This window comes from Oncorhynchus kisutch, linkage group LG26 (assembly GCF_002021735.2).
Source record: "Oncorhynchus kisutch isolate 150728-3 linkage group LG26, Okis_V2, whole genome shotgun sequence".
NCBI lineage: Eukaryota > Metazoa > Chordata > Actinopteri > Salmoniformes > Salmonidae > Oncorhynchus > Oncorhynchus kisutch.
In genome coordinates this window covers 32587388-32612991 of record NC_034199.2, presented here as the reverse complement: position 1 = coordinate 32612991, position 25604 = coordinate 32587388, and the positions used below count along the sequence as shown (strand labels likewise).

At 44.6% G+C, this 25604-nt stretch overlaps 1 protein-coding gene across 2 annotated transcripts; it reads right to left on the bottom strand.

Moving 5' to 3' along the window:
* Nucleotides 1-903: 903 nt before the first annotated feature.
* Nucleotides 904-25604, bottom strand: LOC109871370 (KAT8 regulatory NSL complex subunit 1-like protein). 2 transcript variants are annotated; one of them, XM_031806218.1, is made up of 13 exons: nt 23800-25604; nt 19928-20060; nt 19138-19308; nt 17256-17368; nt 14157-14343; nt 12917-13055; nt 9784-9930; nt 9433-9530; nt 8940-9061; nt 7376-7537; nt 7056-7188; nt 1653-1917; nt 904-1435 (listed from the first exon to the last, which is right to left on the bottom strand). In XM_031806218.1, the coding sequence occupies exons 1-12, from the start codon at nt 24876-24878 to the stop codon at nt 1684-1686; spliced, it is 2718 nt and encodes a 905-aa protein (XP_031662078.1). In that variant the 5' UTR covers nt 24879-25604; the 3' UTR covers nt 904-1435; nt 1653-1683. The 2 variants fall into 2 exon arrangements, with proteins under 2 accessions (XP_031662078.1, XP_020317810.1); XM_020462221.2 differs by having other exon boundaries at nt 19928-20063; nt 23800-25603.

Genomic DNA, 25604 nt, shown 5'->3' with positions numbered 1-25604 from the left:
TGTATTTTTTATAGACCAGAGGAAAGAGTGTCTCAACACCACTTCCAGCAGCATCTGGTCTCCCATCCAGGGACTGACCAGAACCAACCCTGCTTAGCTTCAGAAGCACACCAGCAGTGGTATGCAGGGTGGTATGCTGCAGGGTGGTATGCTCCTTTACAGTGCACTACTTTTGACCAGGGCCCAAGTAAATAAAACAAACTAATTGGGCCATAGGGTTATATAGGGAATAGGGTGCCATTTGGGATGGAAACCCTGATGATGCAACTGAAGGATAAAATGGGCCTGTATCTTTGAGTCTGTGCTGCTGATGGACAGAGCAGCTCAACACTGAGGAGAAGATCAAAGTTGAACAGTTAAAGAACTGACTGGACAAGTGGGTTTAGGAAACTAAAGCTCAGAGTGTGAAAGATAAGTTTGACAATGACAGCAAGAAAAATAGTAATTATATGTAGAGTGGAATAATCACCCTATCAGAGGCTAGGCCTATTTAAGAAGCATAACTAAATGCTTAGGACTCTCTCAGGCCTTGGCATGCATTCATACCACATTTTTAGGTCCTCTTACCTAACAAGTATGTGTCTCACTAAATTCTTATTTGCAAATAAAGGACAACAGCGCCACACTGTGTTGAGCGTGGGCCATTCAGTCTGGCCAGGTAATGGGTGTTTTTGCAGTGATTAAGAAGTAACTGGTTTGACCACTCAATACTATAATAAAAGAACAAGACACATGAATGAGTCATGTGCAATAGATCCCCTGCTGGGTGTCGACGAACGGTAGGGATTCAACATGTGGAATCATTGGGCCATGTTGTGTGGTCAGAGGCAATAGAACGACCATCCCATTACCTTTAACCATTCATCGGCACAGTCTGGTTTGTCCTTAATAATGTGACAGTCAGACAGTGGCCTGAATGATTTTAATGACTTGTGTTCAACAGAGATTACACCGTCAGACGAGAAGTACACCAACTAAAAAAAAAACTATGAAAATACTTCACCTGTTTTTTCTCTGTATAAATTTGATCACTTACGGAAAAATACAATCTGTTAACCAAGAGTAAAACTGTTGAATATCTAAAAATACCTACATACACACATATAGACTTTGCATTTTCAGACACGTCTTGAAACATAAATAAATATCAAACAACTACTTACATACAGTGGCTACGATCGGTTGTGCACTAGTACACAGATCTTAAATAAGAATGCAGGTCAGGGTTACTTTTTAAAAAGTACACACCAATATCTTACAATAGAGGAGAGAAATTTAAGTAAATGTAAACTCTCCTAATTTAGTTTTTTTACAAAAATTAAAACATCACTGTATTCAGGAAATGTAGCAAACATTAGGTGTGACATCTCCTCCAGGTAGATCATGCTTCCTCTTGTATCTTTGTCCCTCAGGTCTCCTAATCTTCTGTGGAGACCTGTTGAAGACAGAAAACAGGCACTTAAAAGGCGTGTGGAACACACTTTCCATTTAACCATAAATACACAATTAAGGATCAGTGAAAGGTAGTTAGGCGTGGCTGTGCTCTCCATAACACTACTGCTTTATGACATACCCAGCCCACATCAAGACTGGCTGATACATGCATTCAACAATATAAAATACACACTTCTATAAGTAACTGTACATGCTACCTGTGCTGTGCAGTGGTAAATCCAAGCCATCTCAGGTGACTCTGCTGTCTGCTGTAAGACTGTTGTTCCCGTCATCTACAGCAGGTGGTGGTGTTGTACTAGACAGGGTTGAGAATGGGTGTGACTGAACAGACACACTGTTCTCGTCTCTGCTGCTGGTGGGCTCTGCCATCGCTCTCTCCTCCTGCTCCTCTTCATCACACCTCAGAGCCGCATCCTCATCCTCACACAGCGGGAACACACGACTCTCCCACGGGAAACAGGGCTGGGGAGGGGAAGAAGCAATAATGAGGGCAACATACATTACATTTATCAGTTTCATCTGTGGGTAACACAGCATGGGCAACTGAATGTCAAAAATTAGATTGAGCTAGTATAAAACACACACCGTACATCATTCTCCCGTGATAAAGTGTTAGATTTAAAAACAAAATTCATGCAAGGCGAGTATGGTCCCTGTGACCTTCACACCCACATCCTGCGCATCAGGGAGCCTGCAGCGTTCCCTCAATGTGTGAGAGTGGGCACTCTCCCTACCTCCTGACAGACACCACCACTACTCTATCATTACTAACAGGGTCGGGGAGTAACGGATAACATGTCATGGATTTTTTTTAAACTGTAACTAATCCATTACCAGCAAAAATAGTGTAATCGGATTACAGATATTGAAAAACCAGATGATTACTTCTAAGATGACTTTTAAATTCAATAAAAAAATATGACACCTTTGTTTTCTCAATGACATTTAAATCAGCATTGAAAAAAGGCGCAAGTTTAAGTTTGTTCCACCTGAGCGAGTCTGACCACAAGTCAGAGACCATTATGATGACACACCAAATGTGTTTAATGGGTTTTTGTAGGCTACAGTTCAAGCTGTCTTCCAATGTCTCGACTGCTGTCGGCATCCAAAGATTATCCAACTTGAATAAACACTTGGAGGTCAGGATGATGATTATTGATGTCTACATAGTGCAATGATGTGAATCACACTGCTGCCCTCATTTAGCCATTTGTACCTTACAGATTGTGGTTGTGGTTTAACCGTAATGGTTGAATTGAAGAAGTTTAAACTGCCTATCAATCATTGATTTTGATACCAGTGGACAGCCAGTGAAAAATGTGATCTTGGAGCAGCTGCATAGTGCAGATCCCAATCTATGGAATAAAAGTTTGAGGCCGTTCCTCCCTTCCAAACTCCATGGTATTGTGCTCCATACTGTCAAAAACAAGTTAAAATTAGGAAGACCACGAGTGGGGCTTTCATTACTCAATCTAATTCATGCTGCTAAAAAAATTATAATAATATCCAGCCTAATGGTCACGTGACTTTGATAGACTTAAACAGCTGCAAACTGAGATAAAGTGTCTACTATAAAAACATACAGAAAGTATTCAGAGCCCTTCCCTTTTTCCACGTCACAGCCTTATTCTAACATGGATTTTTAAAAAGTATTATCTACACACAATAACCCATAATAGCAAAGCAAAAACTGTTTAGAAATTTTTGCAAATGTATAAAAACAAAGAAAACTAAATATCACATTTACATAAGTATTCAGACCCTTTAAATCAGTACTTTGTTGAAGCACAATTGGCAGCGATTACAACCTCGAGTCTTCTTGGGTATGACGTTACAAGCTTGACACCTGTATTTGGAGAGTTCCTCCCATTCTTCTCTGCAGATCCTCTCAAGCTCTGTCAGGTTGGATGGGGAGCGTCACAACTATTTTCATGTCTATCTAGAGATGTTAGGTCGGGTTCAAGTCTGGGCTCTGGCTGGGCCACTCAAGGACATTGAGACTTATCCCGAAGCCATTCCTGCGTTGTCTTGGCTGTGTGCTTAGGGTTGTTGTCCTGTTGGGCAGTGAACCTTCGACCCAGTCTGAAGGCCTGAGCGCTCTGGTGCAGGTTTTCATCAAGGATTTCTCTGTACTTTGCTCCATTCATTTTCCCCCTCGATCCTGATTAGTCTTCCAGTCCCTGACGCTGAAAACATCCCCACAATACGATGCTGCCACCACCATGCTTCACCGGAGGGATGGTGCCAGGTTTCTTCCAGACGTGACTATTGGTATTCGGGCCAAAGAGTTCAATCTTGGTTTCATCTAACCAGAGAATCTTGTTTCAGTAGGCAGCTCTCTCATCCATTTATATGCAGATGATACAGTCTCATACTCAAATGGCACCTCCCCAGATTCTGTGTTAAATGCTCAACAACAAAGTTCTGTGTGTCCAACAAGCTTTCTCTGCCCTTAACCTTGTTCTGAACACCTCCAAAACAAAGGTCATGTGGTTTGGTAAGAAGAATGCCACTCTCCCCACCGGTGTGATTACTACCTCTGAGGGTTTAGAGCTTGAGGTAGTCACCTCATACAAGTACTTGGGAGTATGGCTAGATGGTGCACTGTCCTTCTCTCAGCACATATCAAAGCTACAGGCTAAAGTTAAATCTAGACTTGGTTTCCTCTATTGTAATCGCTCCTCTTTTACCCCAACTGGCAAACTAATTCAGATGACCATCCTACCCACGCTAGATTACAGAGACATCATTAATAGATTGGCAGGTAAGGGTGTTCCCGAGCATCTAGATGTTATTTACCATTCGGCCATCAGATTTGCCACCAAAGCTCCTTATAGGACACATCACTCTATACTCCTCTGTAAACTGGTCATCTCTGTGTACCCGTCGCAAGACCCAGTGGTTGATGCTTATTTATACTACCTCATCCCCATATTATTACTTCCCCTTTTGCTCTGTTGCACCCCAGTATCTCTACTTGCACATCATCATCTGCACATCTATCACTCCAGTGTTAATGCTGAATTGTAATTACTTTCGCCACTATGGCCTATGTATTGCGTACCTCCCTGCATTTGCGCACACTTTACATAGATCTTTCTATTTTTCCTTTGTGTTATTGACTATGTTTGTGCAACTCTGTGTTGTTTTTGTCACACTGCTTTGCTTTATCTTGGCCAGGTCACAGTTGTAAATGAGATCTTGTTCTCAACTGGCCTACCTGGTTAAACAAAGGTGAAATAAATTAAATTTAAAAAATAAAACCCTCTTAGGCCTCACTCCCCCCTATCTGAGATCTCTACTGCAGCCCTCATCCTCCACATCACTGTTCTGCCAGTCACATTCTGCTAAAGGTCCCCAAAGCACACACATCCCTAGGTTACTCGTCTTTTCAGTTTGCTGCAGCTAGCTACTGGAACGAGCTGAAACAAACACTCAAACTGGACAGTTTAATCTCAATCTCTTCAAAGACACTCTTACTGACACTTGTGGCTGCTTGCGTGATGCATAGTAGTCTCTATTTGCTTGCCCTTTGTGCAGTTGTCTGTGCCCAACAATATTTGCACCCTGTTTTGTGCTGCTACCATGTGTTGCTACCATGTTCTTGTCGTAACGTTGTGTTGCTACTATGCTGTGATGTTTTCCTGCCATACTATGTTGTTGTCTTAAGTCTCTTTATGTAGTGTTGTGGTGTCTTGTCCTATATTTGTATTTTATTTTTAATCCCAGCCCCCATCCCCTTTTGGTAGGCCGTCATTGTAAATAAGAATGTGATCTTAACTGACTTGCCTAGTTAAATAAAAATGGTCTGAGAGTCCTTTAGGTGCCTTTTGGCACTCCAAGCAGGCTGTCATGTGCCTTTTACTGAGGAGTGGCTTCCGTCTGACCACTACCATAAAGGCCTGATTGGTGGAGTGCTGCAGAGATGGCTGTCCTTCTGGAAGGTTCTCACATCTCTGGAGCTTTGTCAGAGTGACCATCAGCATCTTGGTCACCTCCCTGACCAAGGTCCTTCTCCCCCGAATGCTCAGTTTGGCTGGGCGGCCAGCTCTAGGAAGAGTCTTGGTGCCTCCCAACTTCTTCCATTTAAGAATAATGGAGACCGCTGTGTTCTTGGGGACCTTCAATGCTGCATACATTTTTTGATACCCTTCCCCAGATCTGTGCCTCGACACAATCCTGTCTCGGAGCTCTACGGACAATTCCTGCAACCTCATGGCTTGGTTTTTGCTCTGACATGCACTGTCAACTGTGGGACCTTATATAGACAGGTGTGTGCCTTTCCAAATCATGTCCAATCAATTGAATTTACCACAGGTGGACTCCAATCAAGTTGTAGAAATATCTCACGGATGATCAATGGAAACAGGATGCATCGGAGCTCAATTTCATAGATAAGGGTCTGAATACTTATGTAAGAAAGGTATTTAGTTAATTTTTTATAAGCAAAAATGTCTAAAAACCTGTTTTCACTTTATCATTATGGAGTATTGTGTGTAGATGAGGATTTTTTATTTACTTAATCAATTTTAGAATAAGGCTGTAACGTAACAAAATGTGGAAAAAGGGAAAGGGGTCTGAATACTTTCCGAACGCACTGCAAACAATAAGTCTATAGCAAATGCAGCATATGGCATACATTTTTCACTTGAAAATAGCCTTTTTCAGTGGTGCTCAAAGCATGCTATTCCATGAGTGCAGCATTTATTTCTCAACTCGAATCAATGACCCAAATCAGTCCATGACAACAAAAATCATAAAGAACAGTAGGCTAAATATGTCCTTACACTTGGGTTATGCTCAGGTAAAATAATTAGGCTAATCTACTGTATATTACCAAGTCCTAGTCTTGAAGATCAAGGGGTATTAAATTAAATGGAATGACTGGAAATCTGTTACACTGGTTTTGTATGTAATTAATAGCTTAAAATCAGATTATTAACTGTGGTAGAAACCAATGGGTTAGAAGAAGTCTACATAACAAACCTATAAAAGTCAAATGCAACATCCATTTATGATCAGCTATGTAAACGCTAACATTGTAGGATAAATCAATCTCTTACATAAAATGCCCAATCTCCATATCTCACCCAAGTTATAGACGGTTTTCTCTGCTACCTCACGGCAAGCGGTACCAGAGCGCCAAGTCTAAGACCAAAAGGCTCCTCAACAGCTTCTACCCCCAAGCCATTAGACTGCTGAACCATTCATTAAAATCACCACCAGACAATTTACATTTTATTTGAACCTACTTGGGCTTGTAAGTAAGCATTTCACAGTAAAGTCTATACCTGTTGTATTCGGCGCAAGTGGCAAATAAAGTTTGATTTGCTCAGGAAAGTAGAGCGAGTCATATTTTAAAAGTAAAACCTCTAATTCAGCTTGATCATTAGAAGACTTGTGTATAACAAACTAGCATTGTTTTTGCTATCAACTCCTCGGCATTATACTTAATAGCTTATTGATTAGAATGTTCCTCAGTTAGCAGCAGGGTTAATAGATGGTAGTACCAAGACTTCATACTCAGAATGTAACAAAGAGCTGAACCAGGATCCAGACTTTAGGTTGGTAGAGACTAGACAGTGAATGTCCTTTCTTACCACCCACTCCTCTAAGGCTCCGTCCGTGTCCAGATGGCTCCAGTACACGTGAGTGCTCACGTCACCTCCGGTGTCACCCCTGACAGCACAGTCCCATACAGAAACACCTGGTCCATCGTTCCTACTGCCAGACCTACAGAGAGAGGAGATTCATTTATTTATTTTTTTAAAAATACTGCAACAGAGCAAGAGAATGCCGGACTTCATTCTCAAAGGAAAAAAAACAGACACTGTGTATTGAATTGAGACCCAGTGAGGTAACATTTACTGCAGGATCAATCAGCAACAGCAAGGTGATGTGTGGTGTGCCCAGTCCCCACCTGGTGGTGTGTCTATAGTGTCTGGTCTTGTCCCAGGAGGTCCAGCGGAGTTTCTCTCTCTGCTCACACTCCAGGTGCCTCTGGGAAAATGTCTTGTCACACAGCAGCTCCCCTTCCTCCTCCTCCCTCTCCTCCAGGGGTGGGTTATCAACCACTCTCCAGCTACAGGGAAGGAGGGAGGAGCAGAGCAATGTGTAAGGTGACGGAATCCACTACATGGCCAAATATATGTGGACACCTGCTCGTCTGACTTCTCATTCCAAAATCATGGGCATTAATATGGAGTTGGTCCCCCTTTGCTGCCTTAACAGCCTCCACTCTTCTGGGAAGTCTTTCCTCTATATGTTGGTACATTGCTGCAGGGACTTGCTTCCATTCAGCCACAAGAACATTAGTGAGGTCGGGCACTGATGTTGGACGATTAGGCCTGGTTCGCAGTCGGTGTTCCAATTCATCCCAAAGGTGTTCGATGGGCAGTGGTGTAAAGTACTTAAGTAAAAATACTTTAAAGTACTACTTAAGTAGTTTTTGGGGGTATTTATATTTGAGAACTTTTACTTTACTACATTCCTAAAGAAAATAATGTACCTTTTACTCCATACATTTTCCCTGCCACCCAAAAATATTTGTTACATTGTGAATGCTTAGCAGGACAGGAACATGGTCCAACTCACACACTTATCAAGAGAACATCCCTACTGCCTCTGATCTGGTGGACTCACTAAACACAAACGCTTTGTTTGTAAATGATGCCTGCATGTTGTACTGTGCCCCTGGCCATCGCGAAATAAAAAAATAATACGTGTGTGATCTGGTTTGCTTAATATTAGCAATTTGAAATTATTTAGACATTTACTTTTGACACTTAAATATAATTAAAACTAAATACTTTCACTTTATTCATTTTCTATTAAAAAGGTATCTTTACTTTTACTCAAGCCAGGCAATTGGGTACTTTTTCCACCATTGTCGATGGAATTGAGGTGGAAACCCATTTTGTGAAGCTCCTGTCGAACATTTATTGTGCTGATGTTGCTTCCAGAGGCAGTTGGAACTTGGTAGTGAGTGTTGCAACCGAGTACAGACTATTTTTACACACTACGTGCTTCAGCACTCAGTGGTCTCATTCAGTGTGTCCTACCACTTCGCGGCTGAGCTGCTGTTGCTCCTAGACATTTCCATTTCACAATAACAGAACTTAACAGTTGACCGGGGCAGCTCTAGCAGGGCAGAAATTTGACCGACTTGGTGGAAAGGTGGCATCCTATGACGGTGCCACGTTGAAAGTCACTGAACTCTTCAGTACTGGCCATTCTACTGCCAATGTTTGACTATGGAGATTGAATGGCTGTGTGCTCAATTTTATACATCTGTCAGCAACGGGTGTGGCGGAAATAGTTGAATCCACTAATTTGATGGGGTGTCCTCAGATCATAGGACATCAAAGAACACTCATTTCTTGGGAGGTTTTGATCAAACTCAAAATACAGTTAAGCAAAAACTGGTGGCTTTAGCTTTTGTTGAGAAGTAACTCAAGCCAAAGAACAAGCACCAGAAGCCATACCTGGGCGTTATAATATCTCTGTACTGAAGTCTCTCCACCTTGGTAGTGGCAGCCAGGGACATAGGGATGATGATGTTGTCAATGTTGTAAACACTCTCTCCCTGACGTCTGCGGATTGGGCCCTGAGAACAGAATAGCATTAAAATAAATACTGTAGCATAGCTCACTAATCAACAAGCGGGCTATATGCCTTTAATGCACAACGTTTGTTCTAAACTTCTCCACTAGATGTCAGTATTCATTACAAGGCAATTGTCAAGATATTAGTTGGTTTATCTATCCTTCTATTTCCAACATCCCCATGAGGACAAAGACTATTTTAAATTGAAGGGTTAGGTATAGGGTGAAAATTAGGGATAGAATTAGGGTAAGGTTGAGGAGTTATGGTTACGGGTTAAAGTTAATGGTAAGGGTTATAGGGAAAATAAGATTTTGAATGGAAATCCATTTTAGGTCCCCGCGAGGATAGAGGATTATAACGTGTGTATGGTACCCGTTTGCGTGTGTGTGGGGTCTGGGGTGTAACGGCATCCTCCAGGCTATCCTCTGGACTGTCCTCAGGGTCTGACAGCTGAGACAGGAAGTCCTCATCTAGAGACCAACAACATCTAACTGTTAACGCCATGGGTCGCTCTGTAACAAGCTACATAGCATACATGTAATGACCACACTCGCAGGCTACATGTATGTAATAACTAGTTGGAAATGTGTAGGACAACATAGGAAATCAGGATTTGGCTAGAGGTTAGGTCTTCTTCTAATTGAAATTAATGTTGGATAGATCTCAAAACAGCAGGCATTCCTGATTACTGAGTAAAAATCCCATCCCAGGGATCATGCATACCTTCCATGGTCCTGTGGGTATGTTTCCTCTTCCTCCCCCCGCGATAGGCTCCCCTGTGTGGGGTTTGAGCAGAGCCCGCCCACCTGATATTTGACACACCCCTGGCCCCTCCCCACAGGTGCCTCCCATGCTGCTTGTGGCGGCAACCTGGAAGCACACAGCACCCATGTTAAAGTGGAACTGACAGCATTCTATCAACATGAAATCTCATTCAAATCTGTTCAAATACAACCGAAGGAAGAATTACTTTTTTTTAAATTATTTTAATTATTTTTACATTTTATGACAAGAGAGCAGATATGGTCATTTTCACGTTTTCATAGTATACGTAATTCCCAAATATCCTGAGGCGTTTGTGAAAATTCTATAGCAATATAGAGTGGGAAAGCGGGTGTGCGTTTGGACAATTAACAGACACTGCAGCAAATAAAACCTAATAAAAACATCTGTCTCATCCAAAGACAAGAGTCTACGCAGACAAAATCAATTTCTTAAACCAAGCACCCAAGCTAACTGGCTAAAGTTGGCTAGCTACTTCCAGACACAAATGAGAGAACACCTCACTCTGACCATTTCATTAGCAGAGCTGGTTAGCTAGGTTAGTTAGCTGGTTAGTTAGTCATTCTTGCTAGCTAACCAAATGATACCAGTTAGCTGGAGCGGTGTATAGCCACCGGAAAACGAGGGGAAAAAGTCAGTCACTCACTCCAATGATATGACATCCTCCTAGCAGCTAGCGATTTAGCTAACGTTGGGATCCGTTTTTTTTTTAGCTTGCTACATAAATAGATATCCTAGTCTATTAGCCACGTTATGACTGACTTGTAATCATTGCCCTTGCTAGTTTGATTGTATTGACGTTCTCCCAGCCTTAGATACATTAGTCTTTTTGTCCAAAATATTGAGTCATTGAAACTGAACAAGTGCATCCTGGATGGGGGCCGCAAACAATGTACCAGGCCAATTATGATTTACAACCTGATAGCATTCAATTATACCAATCTATCCTGCAACAACGCCTTCGTGTACGTCATGGAATGTTGAGTCAAATAGAACCTATTTTTAAAACCTCTTATAAAGTTGGTTTTGTAGCATAAACTGGGAATTGTATATTTTTGACTGATACTATGATTGTCTGTTTCATATCTGCAAACTAGTTAAAATGCTGTCAGTTCCACTAACTCAACAGCCCCTCGTCTGAAGCCATCCGTCAAACGGCTGATTAAAAGGCTTGGTTAGAGAGTTGCCTATAACAACAAGCCAGCATAATGTTTAACTATCAGTCCCATTAGGTTAAATGTATTCCTTCTCAATACTCCCTTACCAGCTCTACAGACAATCAACGTCTATGTCATGGCCCTGTAATGTGTTCCTTCTCAATGCTCCCTCACCAGCTCTACAGACAATCAACGTCTATGTCATGGCCCTGTAATGTATTCCTTCTCAATGCTCCCTCACCAGCTCTACAGACAATCAACGTCTATGTCATGGCCCTGTAATGTATTCCTTCTCAATGCTCTCTCACCAGCTCTACAGACAATCAACGTCTATGTCATGGCCCTGTAATGTATTCCTTCTCAATGCTCTCTCACCAGCTCTACAGACAATCAACGTCTATGTCATGGCCCTGTAATGTATTCCTTCTCAATGCTCCCTCACCAGCTCTACAGACAATCAACGTCTATGTCATGGCCCTGTTTCATTGTTAGGAGAACAAACATGCTGGGGGGCTGATAATTACATAGATGCTATCGTAATACACAGTGTGAGCTTTAAGGCTGAACAGGACAAGTGGTGCTGAATCCTAAGGCAAACCTCAAACTTCCACCACTGTGCTTCCCCTCTCTCACACACACACACACCCGCCCCAACCCAACACACACCCCAACCCAACACACACACCCCCACCACCCCACCACACACACCCACCACACAGCCCCGCCCCAACCACACAGCCCCGCCCCAACACACCCACCAACCACACCAACACACCGCCCCAACACACACCCACCCCAACACACACAGCCCCGCCCCAACACACACACACACACACAGCACACACCCACCAACCACACCAACACCCACCACACCGGCCCAACACACCCACACACACACGTCGCCCCACACACACCCCCACCACACACCCATATCACCGCCACACACACCCACATTGCGCCGCCACACACCCCCCCCCCCACACACACACACACACACACACACACACACACACACACCCCCCACATCACCCCCATACATTTCCGCCACACACACACACATCTCTCCCTTACCATCTCCCTCTCTCACAACATCTCCTCCCTTCCCACCTACTGCTAAAGAAACCCAAACCCACAGAGTGGCAAAAAGAGAAATGGCGATCTTCCACATAATTATTGTCAGTAGAATATTCCTTATGGTGTTTGTGTTGTTTGTTTTTAGCTCAATCAATGTCCGTGGGGTGATATTCAGGTTGACAGGAAATCGACTGGAGCTGTGTGAGTTACGTCTCTAAGACAGTGCTCTCCTCATCAGTCACAGCCCAGTGCCCACAGCCCCTCTAGCCAGCCCATAGCTCGAGCCACGGCTCACTGCCTCAGAACCCCTCCCTTCTGCCCAGCGAGGATCATTGGGATTGTTTAGGATCATTAACCTCCCTGCAGGGCATAGCCAACAGAGCAAGCAGCGAGGAGCAACAGTAGATTAATGATTAGACTGGCTGACACAGAGCATGCTGCTGTGAAAGTACCCCAGTAAGATGCCAAAGAGAATTACTGTTAAATCATTTCTCAGAATACACTGTTCTGTATTCTATTTTCACACCTATCTTGGTCAATGTAAATGAACAATGAAGTACAGTATTGTATGGTACCTTTCACCTTCATCTACCTACCATCAGAATAGTATAGCCATTTCCAGACAAAAGAGTTGAAGCATACAGCTCAACAGTAAATATAACACAACAGTAATCACTTGCATCAGTTAACCCAAGCAGACATTTCCATAGCTATGCTGTTTTAGGAGAGATGCGCCTACCGGAGGGGAGAGAGAACAAGGTGTGGTACAGTAAAAGTTAGCTTAACACAATAACAAATACAGCATCATAATGTCTGTCCAGCACAGTGAGAGATGTGCCTACCTGGGGTGAGACAGAGAGCAGGGTGTAGTATAGTGTGACTGGTCCTGGAGGTCAGGGAGCTGCTGGAGGAGCAGGCTGGGTCAGAACACAGTGCCAGGGGATCACAGGAGGCACAGGTGAGACAGAGGGAGGCTGGGTCCTACAGGAGAGAGAAAAGTTTTAGAATAACTTACACCCCAAGACCAGGTGTGGATACCACTGATTTAATGCAGGACATTTTTATGAACTCAAACCACCTGTGGCTCTTGAAGATAGTAGCCTATTGCTATCAGAGAGTTACCAACGACCACCACAAACTCATTAGCAAAGAAATGACCCAGGGGAATGTGTGTATATGTTTAAACATACAGATGTGACTTAGCCCCCCCCTCAGCTGGTTTCTCAGCTCTGCTAACATTCAGCCTTACTATGCGGTTGCTGTGAGTCACTGTGACCTGGAGGTCAGCCACTCAGCTAAATCACACTAATGAAACTAGTTAAAGTCGTGAACAGCTTTCTTCTCTTTCCTCCATTAAAATCTCAGTAGGCTTGGCACATTGGCTTCCTCTGTAATAACATCAGCTAGAGTGAGGTGTCCCTGGCTGGCTCGCTTTGTGGCTTGGTGGGGAGAAACTAGAGGATTAGTAGCAGGACTGGAGTGATGGATACACTGACTGGCTGTGTTCCAAATTGGCACCCTACTCCCTATATAGTGCACTACATTTGAACAGAGCCTTATAGGCTGTGTGTTGCAGGTTGAAGCTCTACTCTGGAGCAGGTTGATATTTAGAAGTCAGAACAGACTAAATCAAGGGTTTGGAATAGCAGTCATGGAGGGTGTCACATTAAAATGAACTGCTCCACTCTGTGTTTTGTTAAACTGCTGGAGAGAGCTCTTCACAGCATCATGATAAGACTATTACATCTCAGACACACAGCACAGGGTCCCTTTCCAAAGACTACAGCTACAATTAATACTCCACTTTAAATAAGCCAGCAGTTCACAGGTTAGTAAACCTTTGTTCTCAAAGAGTTAATATCATCCCTGTTTTTATTTATACATACATGACAAAAACACTAATATGCAAGAGTTTCTATAACTCATTCTCCAATGTCAAGATGAGTCCCGCTGCATAAACAAATAAGGACAGCTTGATTTACTCTCTTATCCTTCTTTAAATGTAGTATACGTCAATCATCTGACATTTCATTATTGGCAGCAGGTGTGTGTGTGTGCGCACATGGTGTTGAGGGATGCTACCTGCTCTCTGTGGCTGGTGTGGGTAGTGTTGATGAAGAGTGGTGGTTTGTGATAGATCACCAGGGGTCGGGTGCGGGCTGAGACACAGGTGGCGTCCACTTGGAGGAGGTGTTGTCTTCTGCGGTTCACTCTCCTCCTCTTGGGTGCCTTCTGGGAGAAGGCGTCATATCCTCCCAGGACCAGGCCACTGCAGGGAACAACAGAGGGGACACTTAGTATATGGGCCAAATGGCATGGCACCCAGAGGCTCTGGTCAAAAGTAGTGCACTATAAGGAATAGGGTGCCATTTGAAACTCAACCAAAGTCACTAAACACACAGAACTTTATTCACTCAACACAAAAATGCAACAGTTCTATTGATAGAGAGCTGCCCAGATGACCTTAAACTCAAAACACAAACAATCCAACCCAGTGTCCCAGTCAGATATGATCCGTATTCCATGACATCCATGGCAGTGTGGGAGTCAGATCAGAACAGGGGAGGTGAAGACTTTTTATTGAGAGTAAAAAGGGGGCAAGAGGAAGTAGGAACCTGAGCTTAATGACTGATCCAAATCACAGCTGGACATTGTAAAACTTTTCCAAGGGTTATTTTAAGGATAGCTAGAGCATGTTTAATATCACTAGTGATGGATAGGAGATCTGAGGTCCTCTCTGGGCTGTGGAGTAGGGCTTCAGCACAAATGGCACCCTATATATATTTCCTACCCTATTGGCCCTGGTCAAAAGTAGGGAATAGGGTTCCATTTTTGGTACTTAGACTAGCAGATACTGGCTTTAGAACATTGCTAGTCCAACACTCACTGGGGGCCTGTTATTTCCAGCTCTGGTGGGACAGGCTTCCCTTGGTTACAGGAAGTGAAATGATTTTGTTCATTATCCTGCCAGATCACAGTAACCTCCTTGGCCCTCCTAGACCCCACCTCCCTGTCCTCTGAATCAGGCTTTACATTTCTTAGATAAAAACTAGATAAACATACTATGCTGTGCTGCCTGTGACAGAAATAAAAACAGCAGCTCTGTGAAGTCCTACAGTACAGCACCCTTGAGGGTAGTTGGTACCACCCAAAGAACTCCACAATCCTAGCCTGTTAGAGGGAGTGGTTGTGCCTAAAAACAGGGCTGTCCAGGAACCATAATGTCACTCTCATTTAAATTAAAACAGCCCTGCCTACAGGATCTAGTTTCTGGCATCTCAGTAATCCACAGAACAGTGATTGAAATGCCACAAAGTCCTTCTATTCTTTATAGAAAACCATTTGATCTGGCTTTTGATTGACAGCTTATGCCTGATTTCTATTTTCTTTGACCCTCTGACGTGGTAAGCAACAGTGGAACTGGGAGCAGTAGTTATAATTATTACAGGAGAAAGACTTATTTTGATTTCATTTAACCAGGTAAGCTAGTTGAGAACAAGTTCTCATTTACAACTGCGACCCGGCCAAGATAAAGCAAAGCAGTGCGACACAAACAACACAGTTACACATGGCATAAACAGACTTTTTCTATTGTATATAAACAAAGTGTGCAAATGAGGTAGGACAAGGGAGGTAAGGCAATATTATAGGCCATAGTGGCGAAATAATTACAATATAGCAATTAAACACAGGAGTGATGGATGTGCAGAAGATGAGTGTGCAAGTAGAGATACTGTGGTGCAAAGGAGCAAAAATAAATAACAGTATAAGGGGGGATGAGGTAGTTGGATGGGCTATTTACAGATGAGCTATGTACAGGTACAGTGATCTGTGAGCTGCTCTGACAGCTGATGCGTTAGTGAGGGGGATACGAGTCTCCAGCTTCAGTGATTTTTGCAGTTCGTTCCAGTCATTGGCAGCAGAGAACTGGAAGGAAAGGCGGAATTCGCTTTGGGGGTGACCAGTGAAATATACCTGCTGGAGCGTGTGCTACAGGTGGGTGCTGCTATGGTGACCAGTGAGCTGAGATAAGGCAGGGTTTCACCTAGCAAAGACTTATAGATGACCTGGAGCCAGTGGGATTGGAGACGAATATGAAGCGAGGGCCAGCCGACGAGAGCATACAGGTCGCAGTGGTGGGTAGTATATGGGGCTTTGGTGATGAAACGGATGGCACTGTGATAGCAAATTGGATGCAGTCTGAGTAGAGTGTTGGAGGCTATTTTGTAAATTACGTCGCCAAAGTCAAGGATCGGTAGGATAGTCAGTTTTACGAGGGTATGTTTGGCAGAATGAGTGAAGGATGCTTTGTTGTGAAATAGGATGCCGATTCTAGATTTCATTTTGGATTGGAGATGTTTAATGTGAGTCTGGAAGGAGAGTTTACAGTCTAACCAGACACCTAAGAATATGTGGACAACTACAAATACTAAGTCAGAACCGTCCAGAGTAGTGATGCTGGATGGGCAGGCAGCGATTAGTTGAAGAGCATGCATTTAGTTTTACTTGCATTTGAGAGCAGTTGGAGTCCACGGAAGGAGAGTTGTATGGCATTGAAGCTCATCTGGAGGTTAGTTAACACAGTATCCAAAGAAGGGCCAGAAGTATACAGAATGGAGTCGTCTGCGTAGAGGTGGTTCAGAGCATCACCAGCAGCTAGAGCGACATCATTGATGTATACAGAGAAAAGAGTCGGCCCGAGGATTGAACCCTGTGGCACCACCATAGAGACTGCCAGAGGTCCGGACAACAGGCCCTCCGATTTGACACACTGAACTCTATCAGAGAAGTAGTTGGTGAACAAGGCGAGGCAGTCATTTGAGAAACCAAAGTTGTTGAGTCTGCCGATAAGAATGTGGTGATTGACAGAGTCGAAAGCCTTGGCCAGGTCGATGAATACAGCTGCACAGTATTGCACTGTCGTTAGCAAAGTGTAGCAGACTAATTACAGAAAACTGTTGGAATATCGTTTTTTTGACATGATCCTGGGTCAAAGTTACCTTTTTCACACTACTGGGCCAAACCGAGCTGTACTGTACTGGCTGCGCTGGCCACGCAACTACCATAGGTGCTGGAACCCAGGAAGAGTAGCTGCTGCATGAGCAACAACTAATGGGGATCCTAATAAACTAGACTGCGCAGGAAATTACAATGTGGGCTGGTAGGGCTCATTGGGTCTACCTGCTGAAGACTCTCTTGTTCTGTCCTTTCCACCTGCAGGAGATGGGAGAGGAGGAAGGAGAGAGGTTCAGAGGAGGCATCAGGCTGTTCACGATTTGGCTCAGCTGGGCACTCTGTGGGGACAAGGACAACAACAGATCATCCTCTAAATACAGTATCTACTGAACTGAAACATATAGGCCTATAGATCTAAATAGCTCCCCACCTGCTAAGCAGTATGGAAGATATGTCCCGACTCCCCAGACCTGTAATCTAATGTGAAGTGAGGCTTTCTGGTTGGAGAATGTCCTGTCACAACCCCTTAGAGTCAAGAAGACAAAGGCCAGCAACACTACAACCAGACTTCAGAGATGTACTGGGAGTGGAGCTGTCCTATCAACAGCAGCAGGGCTAGACTCTCACAGATTGCAGTGCGTGATTAACCACTAAACCAGGAAACAGCAGTAACGGCTGCTTTGGTCCTTTTGACTAATCAACATTTTTGATTTGATGATTTGCTGGGTTAAAAAGCCCTCCAATCCCTGTGACATAACTAATGCTAAATCATTACATATATCATTGGACCCTGACAGGACTCATTTGAAAAAGAGACTTAGACGCAGCAAAAAAAGAAACGTCCCTTTTTCAGGACCTTGTCTTTCAAGATAATTCAGAAAAATCCAAATAACTTCACAGATGTTCATTGTAAAGGGTTTTAACACCGTTTCCCAGGCTTGTTCAATGAACCATAAACAATGAATGAACATGCAGCACTTGTGGAACGGTCGTTAAGACACTAAGAGCTTACAGACGGTAGGACACTAAGGTCACAGTTATGAAAACTTAGGACACTAGAGAGGGCTTTCTACTGACTCTGAAAAACACCAAAAGAAAGATGCCCAGGGTCCCTGCTCATCTGCATGAATGTGCCTTAGGAATGCTGCAAGGAGGCATGAGGACTGCAGATGTGGCCAGGGCAATAAATTGCAATGTCTGTACTGTGAGACGTCTAAGACAGCGCTACAGGAAGACAGGATGGACAGCTGATCATCCTCGTAATGGCAGACCACATGTAACAACACCTGCACAGGATCGGTACATCCTAACTTCACACCTGCGGGACAGATACAGGATGGCAACAACAACTGCCCGAGTTACACCAGGAACACACAATCCCTCCATCAGTGCTCAGACTGTCCGCAATAGGCTGAGAGAGGCTGAACTGAGGGCTTGTCACAGCATCCTCGGACTGAGCTGGTTGTCATTGCAGGCAATCTCAACGCTGTGCGTTACAGGGAAAACATCCTCCTCCCTCATGTGGTAACTGTTCCTGCAGGCTCATCATGACATGACCCTCCAGCATGACAATGCCACCAGCCATACTGCTCTTTCTGTGCGTGATTTCCTGCAAGACAGGAATGTCAGTGTTCTGCCATGGCCAGCGAAGAGCCTGGATCTCAATCCCATTGAGCACGTCTGTTGGATCAGAGGGTTAGGGCTAGGGCCATTCCCCCCAGAAATGTCCAGGAACTTGCAGGTGCTTTGGTGGAAGAGTGGGGTAACATCTCACAGCAAGAATGGGCAAATCTGGTGCAGTCCATGAGGAGATGCACTGCGGTACTTAATGCAGCTGGTGGCCACACCAGATACTGACTGTTACTTTTGATTTTGACCCCCCTTTGTTCAGGGCCACATTATTCCATTTCTGTCAGTCACATGTCTGTGGAACTTGTTCAGTTTATGTCTCAGTTGTTGAATCTAGTTATGTTTATACAAATATTTACACATGTTAAGTTTGCTGAAAATAAATGCAGTTGACAGTGAGAGGACGTTTCTTTTTTTGCTGAGTTTAGGTCTCAATGTTACTGTCGAAGTAAAGGTTAAATAAAAAGTACAAATGTACCTGTCTCTGTATGTTCCTGAGGAGGCGTGTGGGGCTGCTGGGTTCGTTCTCCGTGTCGGAGGGAGGGTCTCTGCCCCTCGATGTGAACGGCAGCCCTGCCGTCTCCGTTAGTAACGTCTGCTGAATCTGCCCGTCTGTCATCGGCTGGGAATCCGCCAAGACCACACCCCCCTGAGACCACAAACACACTACTATCAACGCCACAAGGGCATATTCACACACCAAATGAAGCTGGTGAGGCGAGGACAGCTCATATGGCTTATGCAAACCATGTGCTTGAAAGCATTCCAGCCATTACTATAAGCCGATGAAGTGCCACCGGCCCCCACTAATTCACACATGATCATAGGACAGGTCGTGAGGGAGGTCGTGGTGTTTACAGCTGTCTGGAGACAGCAGGAGGAGGGGGCTGTCATGACTGCTGATGAGAGCTGATTGACAATGAGTGAATTAGATCTGGGAAAACTAATGAGAGATTAAAAACACCACAGGAACTTTACAAGAACAGGTCCACACTGTGATGTCACACACACACAGGCGCATCTAATTATAAAAGGGGCCGAGGCTGACTAGAGGAGGAATGCTGCACCTACTTACCTAAAACACAACCTTTAATTAACTAGTCAAAACTCAGAAGGCTTTGTACAGAAGATAGAAAACAAAGTCAAGTGACAGACAGGCGTATGACAACCTCACCCCCCCTGCCTGGTCTAGAGCCTAGGGGATCGAGTCCTCTCTGTGTGTGTGTGTGGGCCAGGGTTCACTAGGGGCCTATGGAACTGGGCCTCACCTTGGTGGAGGTGATCCGTTTGTGCAGGTCCCCCAGTTGTTGGATGCGTCCCTCAAGCTCTGCCACATGCAGCTGTAGCCAGGTCCACCCGCTGCCCACCTCAGCCCTCTCCCTTTGCCACCTCCACTCACACCTACTGGAGAGGGAGACAGACAGAAAGAGGTAGAAAGAGCATATGACCAGACAATCAATTCCATATTTTTCTAGATTGATAATATCTGTAGGTTTTGTATCCCCCCCCCCCCCCCCACCCCATCTATTAAAAAGACAACCTTTTCCTTGAAACAGGTTGAACGGTTGGAGTGTTCGTAGGTTTACTGACCTTTATAACAGAAATAGCCCAGCACAACAAGAGTACAGAGGCTGAGGACATATGGTTCATATTTACACAGTACAGTCAGCAAACACTATGACCTACATTATAAAGCACTAGATGAAAATGCTACTTTTGCATATCAGCTTTTTCTTATTATATGGCAGATGAGGGGTCTTTATTCTTATTCTGTTGAGTATAAAGTATATCTAGGCCACAAATAAATCATTAGAAAACTGTGTAGGTTTCCATGGAGCTTCTGACTGCGTTCCACTATTACTGTAGTGCAGGGTTAGAGGTTGGTTTCTGGCAGGCAGTTAGGTTAGTTACCATGGCTCTATGTAGCAACCCTGGGAATGCCAGGAGCAAGCCACTTAGAGTGGACAACTAAAGGGAACATTTTTCATCAGACAGGCTGGGTCGGCTGGTGACTGGTGCGGCATAGACATAAATAGACCCCCACGCGAACAAACACAGGCCCAATGCTGTAACACTGTAGCCTCTCAAACTAAGAACACTTCAAGTTTGGTTTCATTTTACAGTAAGGAAAGTGACAAAATGACTTTTGACATCCTGAGTTGTAGGCTAGGTGGTGGAACGTATCCACACCGTAAAAGTGTAAAAAGCTGCCACCCCCATTCCCAGTCAAGCCGTCTCCGAGGAGAGGAGAGGCACTTCCTCCCTCCCTCTCGGGTTGCAACATAAACAAACAGCCCACAGGATCTGGGCATTATCTCCATTCTCCAGAGACACTCTCTGCCAGGCCAGCTCAACAAAGATAAATACACAGCGCCACTGGAGCGGTTCTATACTGCTGGTGCATTTCTTTACTCTTGCAGTTACACACAGGTTGTTTTCAGCCCTGATCCCAACTGAGGAAAAAGCCAGCCTGTCTGTATTAACTAAGCTCTGCTTTCTTAAACACTTATTTCTCTAGTTGTATGTCTGGGCATAAAGTAAAGCTTACAGCTGGGATGGCCCATGGATCAAACCCACCAAAATTACTCATTTAAATAATATACACTTCCATTTAAAAGTTTGGGGTCACTTAGAAATGTCCATTAAAATAACATCAAATTGAACAGAAATACAGTGTAGACATTGTTCATGTTGTAAATGAGTACAGAGGCCCATTATCAGCAACCATCACTCCTGTGTTCCAATGGCACGTTGTGTTAACTAATCCAAGTTTATCACTTTAAAAGACAGTGTTTTCTGATGATTAATTATTCAATGATGTTAATAACTGAAAACTGTTTGTTCTGATTAAAGAAGCAATAAAACTGTCCTTTAGACTTAGTTGAGTATCTGGAGCATCAGCATTTGTGGGTTCGATTACAGGCTCAAAATGGCCAGGAACAAAGCCCTTTCTTCTGAAACTCGTCAGTCTATTCTTGTTCTGAGAAATGAAGGCTATTCCATGAGAGAAATTGCCAAGAAACTGAAACTCTCATACAACGCTGTGTACTACTTGACTTCACAGAACAGCACAAACTGGCACTAACCAGAATAGAAAGAGGAGTGGGAGAAACAGACGCCTCACAAGTCCTCAACTGGCAGCTTCATTAAATAATACCCGTAAATTGTCATTAATAAAATGTTATTAATTTCTGCTCTAGTGGGCAGCTACCTAAATTTACAGTAATCATGTTCCAATTATTGACCGGGTTGGCCACCATTGATTTTGTTAGTCACTCTCACTCTATAGGGTGGCGAGAAATGTTTGCAGTCACTCTCACTCAGAGAGTGAGTGCAAAAATTTCTCGCCACCCTATAGATTTATTTTTTAGAATTGCAGAAAATGTTGCTTAGGGACCCCAAAAGGCTAGGGCCAGCTCTGACTGCATGTTTGCGTGTGGATGTGGGTACACAGACCCACAAGCCAGTGCGGCCATGAGGAGTTCAGATTTTTGTGGCCCCCACTCCCATCAAAGTTGCCCATACCTGGTTACAAGGTGTACCCCTCATTTCCCTTTCAAATATTTATCCTAGTCTGCCACAGTAACTCCCACATCAAATTATGAACATATGACTGGAACTGAAAGAGGACAGAAATCAAGAGTTTGACTTCCCAATTTTATCATTGTAACCATTGTTATCACATTTTGCAGGAAGAGGGGCCAAAAATGGCCCATCCAGTCTCAGAAGAGGAGATATTCCCAGGGGAGGTGCATGCCATAACCTCTCCCCATGAAGGAGCTAATGAAAGGCCACAGAGAGACCATCCTACCCCATAGAAATAGAATGAATAGAATAGGAACCGTTCTTTTGGTGTTTTTCAGAGTCAGTAGAAACCGTTCTTTGTTCTACCCAGCAGGAGACAGGGGCTCCAACAAAGACAAGACTGCTGCTGCCAGGATGATGCCAGACGCAAACCACCCCTCCGCCCTGTCAAACAAATCATCACCCCCCCCTTCCACCTCTTCTCCCCTGTTCCCTGAGCTCATAAACCTGTAACTCTTTCTCATCCCCCCCCCCCCCCCCCGTTTATTTGACAGGGATTCACAAAGGCATCCCCTCCACATCCCCCTTTGGTCCCTTCTGCCCCACGCAAACCCTGTCTCCTTCCTCAGTCACTACATTCCAGACAGGGAGAGCAGGTTACCTGGCGATGTGCTCCCGGCCTGGAACTTAAACACAAACCGGCTCATCTTTGCTACTTACTTAAAAGTTCAAAACTCCCAACAAACTATAATGAGAAACATGAAACCTTCCTAAATGCTGGATGATTCAAATGCTAAGAAACCTGGCGTGATCACAGTGTTTGAGTCTCAGAGAGCTGTTACTCCTACCTAGGCAGAGAGACACCATAGCAGAACCATTATTACATTCTCTTAACTTAGCCCTAAACACTTTCCTCGTCTCATGATCTGGATCACACAGCCTCCTTCGGAGGACTCAAAGGGCTCTTCCACCAAGGCAGTGTGTGGGGGTGGATATATGGCCTTACAAAGTCTGTGTTTATGTACCTGGCCTGGATGTGGGTTAGAAGAGGAGAAGGTCTGTTCTGTTCGTACTGTAGTAGAGGGTCAGGTGAATAGTGCAGGAATCTGCTGCCTCTGCCGCAAACTAAAGAGGTTATATGATGTTAACAACCGGTTTTGTGCATTGAATGCGGTCAAGTGAAATGTAATTTCAAGTGTAAGGTCTGTGTCTTTCCATGTATAATTCACTCACTACCACACATATGGCATGTGTTTCTCATAGCCTCCCTCTGCCCTTAACCCTGTTTATTTAGCTGTGATAACCCACTGTGGTATCCAGGAAAACACCACAGCTCTTTAAAATATGCCTGAAATATGAGAAACAGACCCAAGCTCAAACAAAGCTACAGGTTCAGCTCACAGCTTTTAACAAAACTCATCCAGAAACATAGTTAACTCTGAAAATGCTGTGTTCCTGTTGCACAGTTAGGACTACAATGTTTTTGCATCCCAGTCAAGCATGAAATACATTTCTCTACCATTCTTATTCAACTGAACAGACTTCCCGTTTCTCATAAGTAATTAAACAGGTCTACAACATAATTACAGCACATTACCAGAATGTCTGTACTTACACTGGTTGAGACGTGGTCCCCCATTTCTGCTCAGGCTCCAACTCTTCATCTGAGCTGCTCTCGGTGGCATCAGAGTCTACAGCCTCCTGAACCCCGCGCAGCACGGCCTGGGCATAGCGCGTAAACTCCTGGATGTCTGTGGAGGGGGATGGCGGTAAGGAGGTCTGCAGTAGGGCACGGCCCTGGGTCCTGCGGCTCAGTGTACCTGTCTGTCTCTGCCCCGTGGCTGGATCAAAGGGCTTGGTATTTGCAGGGGGTGAGGGGGGACCTGGGGTCTCCCTGCCATGACTCCCCTTCAAACCCTCCAGTTGGAGGCTGCAGTGGCGAGAGACGTGGTCCGCTAGTAGAGCTTGAAGTCTCCTCTGGAGCCGCTCAGCCCGTCCTAACTGAGACGTTTGTTGGGAGAGATGCCAGTGGGTCTGCTCTCTCAATGCCTCCTCTACCAATGCAGTCACAGGCTGCTCCAGGCCCTGGCTCCTAGCTCCCCTGACCCACAGCTGTGTTGGAGATGTGTCTGTGCTGCTGGAGCCCCCCTCCTCCTGCCTCTTAATGAGGGGTGTGGGGACAGCAGGGTTATACTGGGACATGAGGTCACCCTGGCAGTAATTTGAAGGGGACTGGGGTATATCATAGCCATCTGGTCCATGGCTACTGTGTTGACACTGCTGTTGCTGCTGAGCCACAACTTGGCTATTGTGTTCAGGGACAGGAACCAAATACATGTCTTGTGCACCTGGACAGGCAGCCAGTGATTGCTTCAGGTTTTTGTTGAGAGACAGGAAGCTGAGCAGGGAACCAGGGCTGGAGAGAAGCACTGTTTTGTACTGGCCAGCCGAGGCCTGTAGCAGAGGGGACAGGAGCGAATCGGCAAAGTCAAGGGGACTCTTGCTTGAGCAACAAGTGTCCAGAAAGGGCAGAGAGGCGAGGTTGAGCCACACCCTCTGAGCATAGCTGTCTTCCATCAGTTTCAACTGAGGATCACACTCGATGTTGAGCATTGCCCCATTTGCATCCATGTTGCTGGACGCCAGGTGCATTCCGTGGACGTCTTTGGAGAGCTTGGTCAGGGCTGGGGCCATTCCCTCCAACCAATGATGTCACTGCTGTTCTCTGTCACACCAGAGGATGCCAGATCTGCCTCAGACTTTCCCTTGACCCAAAAAATTCAACCCTGTCAGCACTTCATCCACCAAGCTGAAAATAAACTGGAAATACTAAAAACGGCTAATTCTGGGTAGGAAAACAGCCAGACAGTAGCTAGGCAGCTAGGTACATTAGCTTAGCTATAGTGATAAAGATGAAGTCAGAAAGAAACCATTAACGTTTGCTAGCGATCATCATGGATGGCTCAAACAAGTCAATGAACTGACGAGGTGGGAACTGTGCTGATATTTATAATTGTCGAACTGCAGTCAGAGACATCAAACGTACTCGACTTACTAACAAGACCGTTTGCAAGAATAAATCAAACACCTTAATCAGCTTGAAAGCTTCCTGGAACACAAAAACGGGCACGGAACGTCAAGTTGAACATAACGTATCGACCATCTTTTTGCCATTCACCTTGAATGAAAATTGACAGGGTCCACGAAAATAATATTCTTGAAGTCTTGATTTATGTCGTGAAAAGCTAAGCCTTTCCCTCATTTGACATGTTAACCGCAAAAGTCTGGCAAGACAGTTTATCAGAAGATCTTTCGGGTTGACAGTCCCTTCTCCGTGGTCCTATTTATTTCCAACTGCCATGGAACGACGGCGACGGGTGCTGCTTGCTGCTCTGCGTTTGACGCAATGACTGTTCGCGT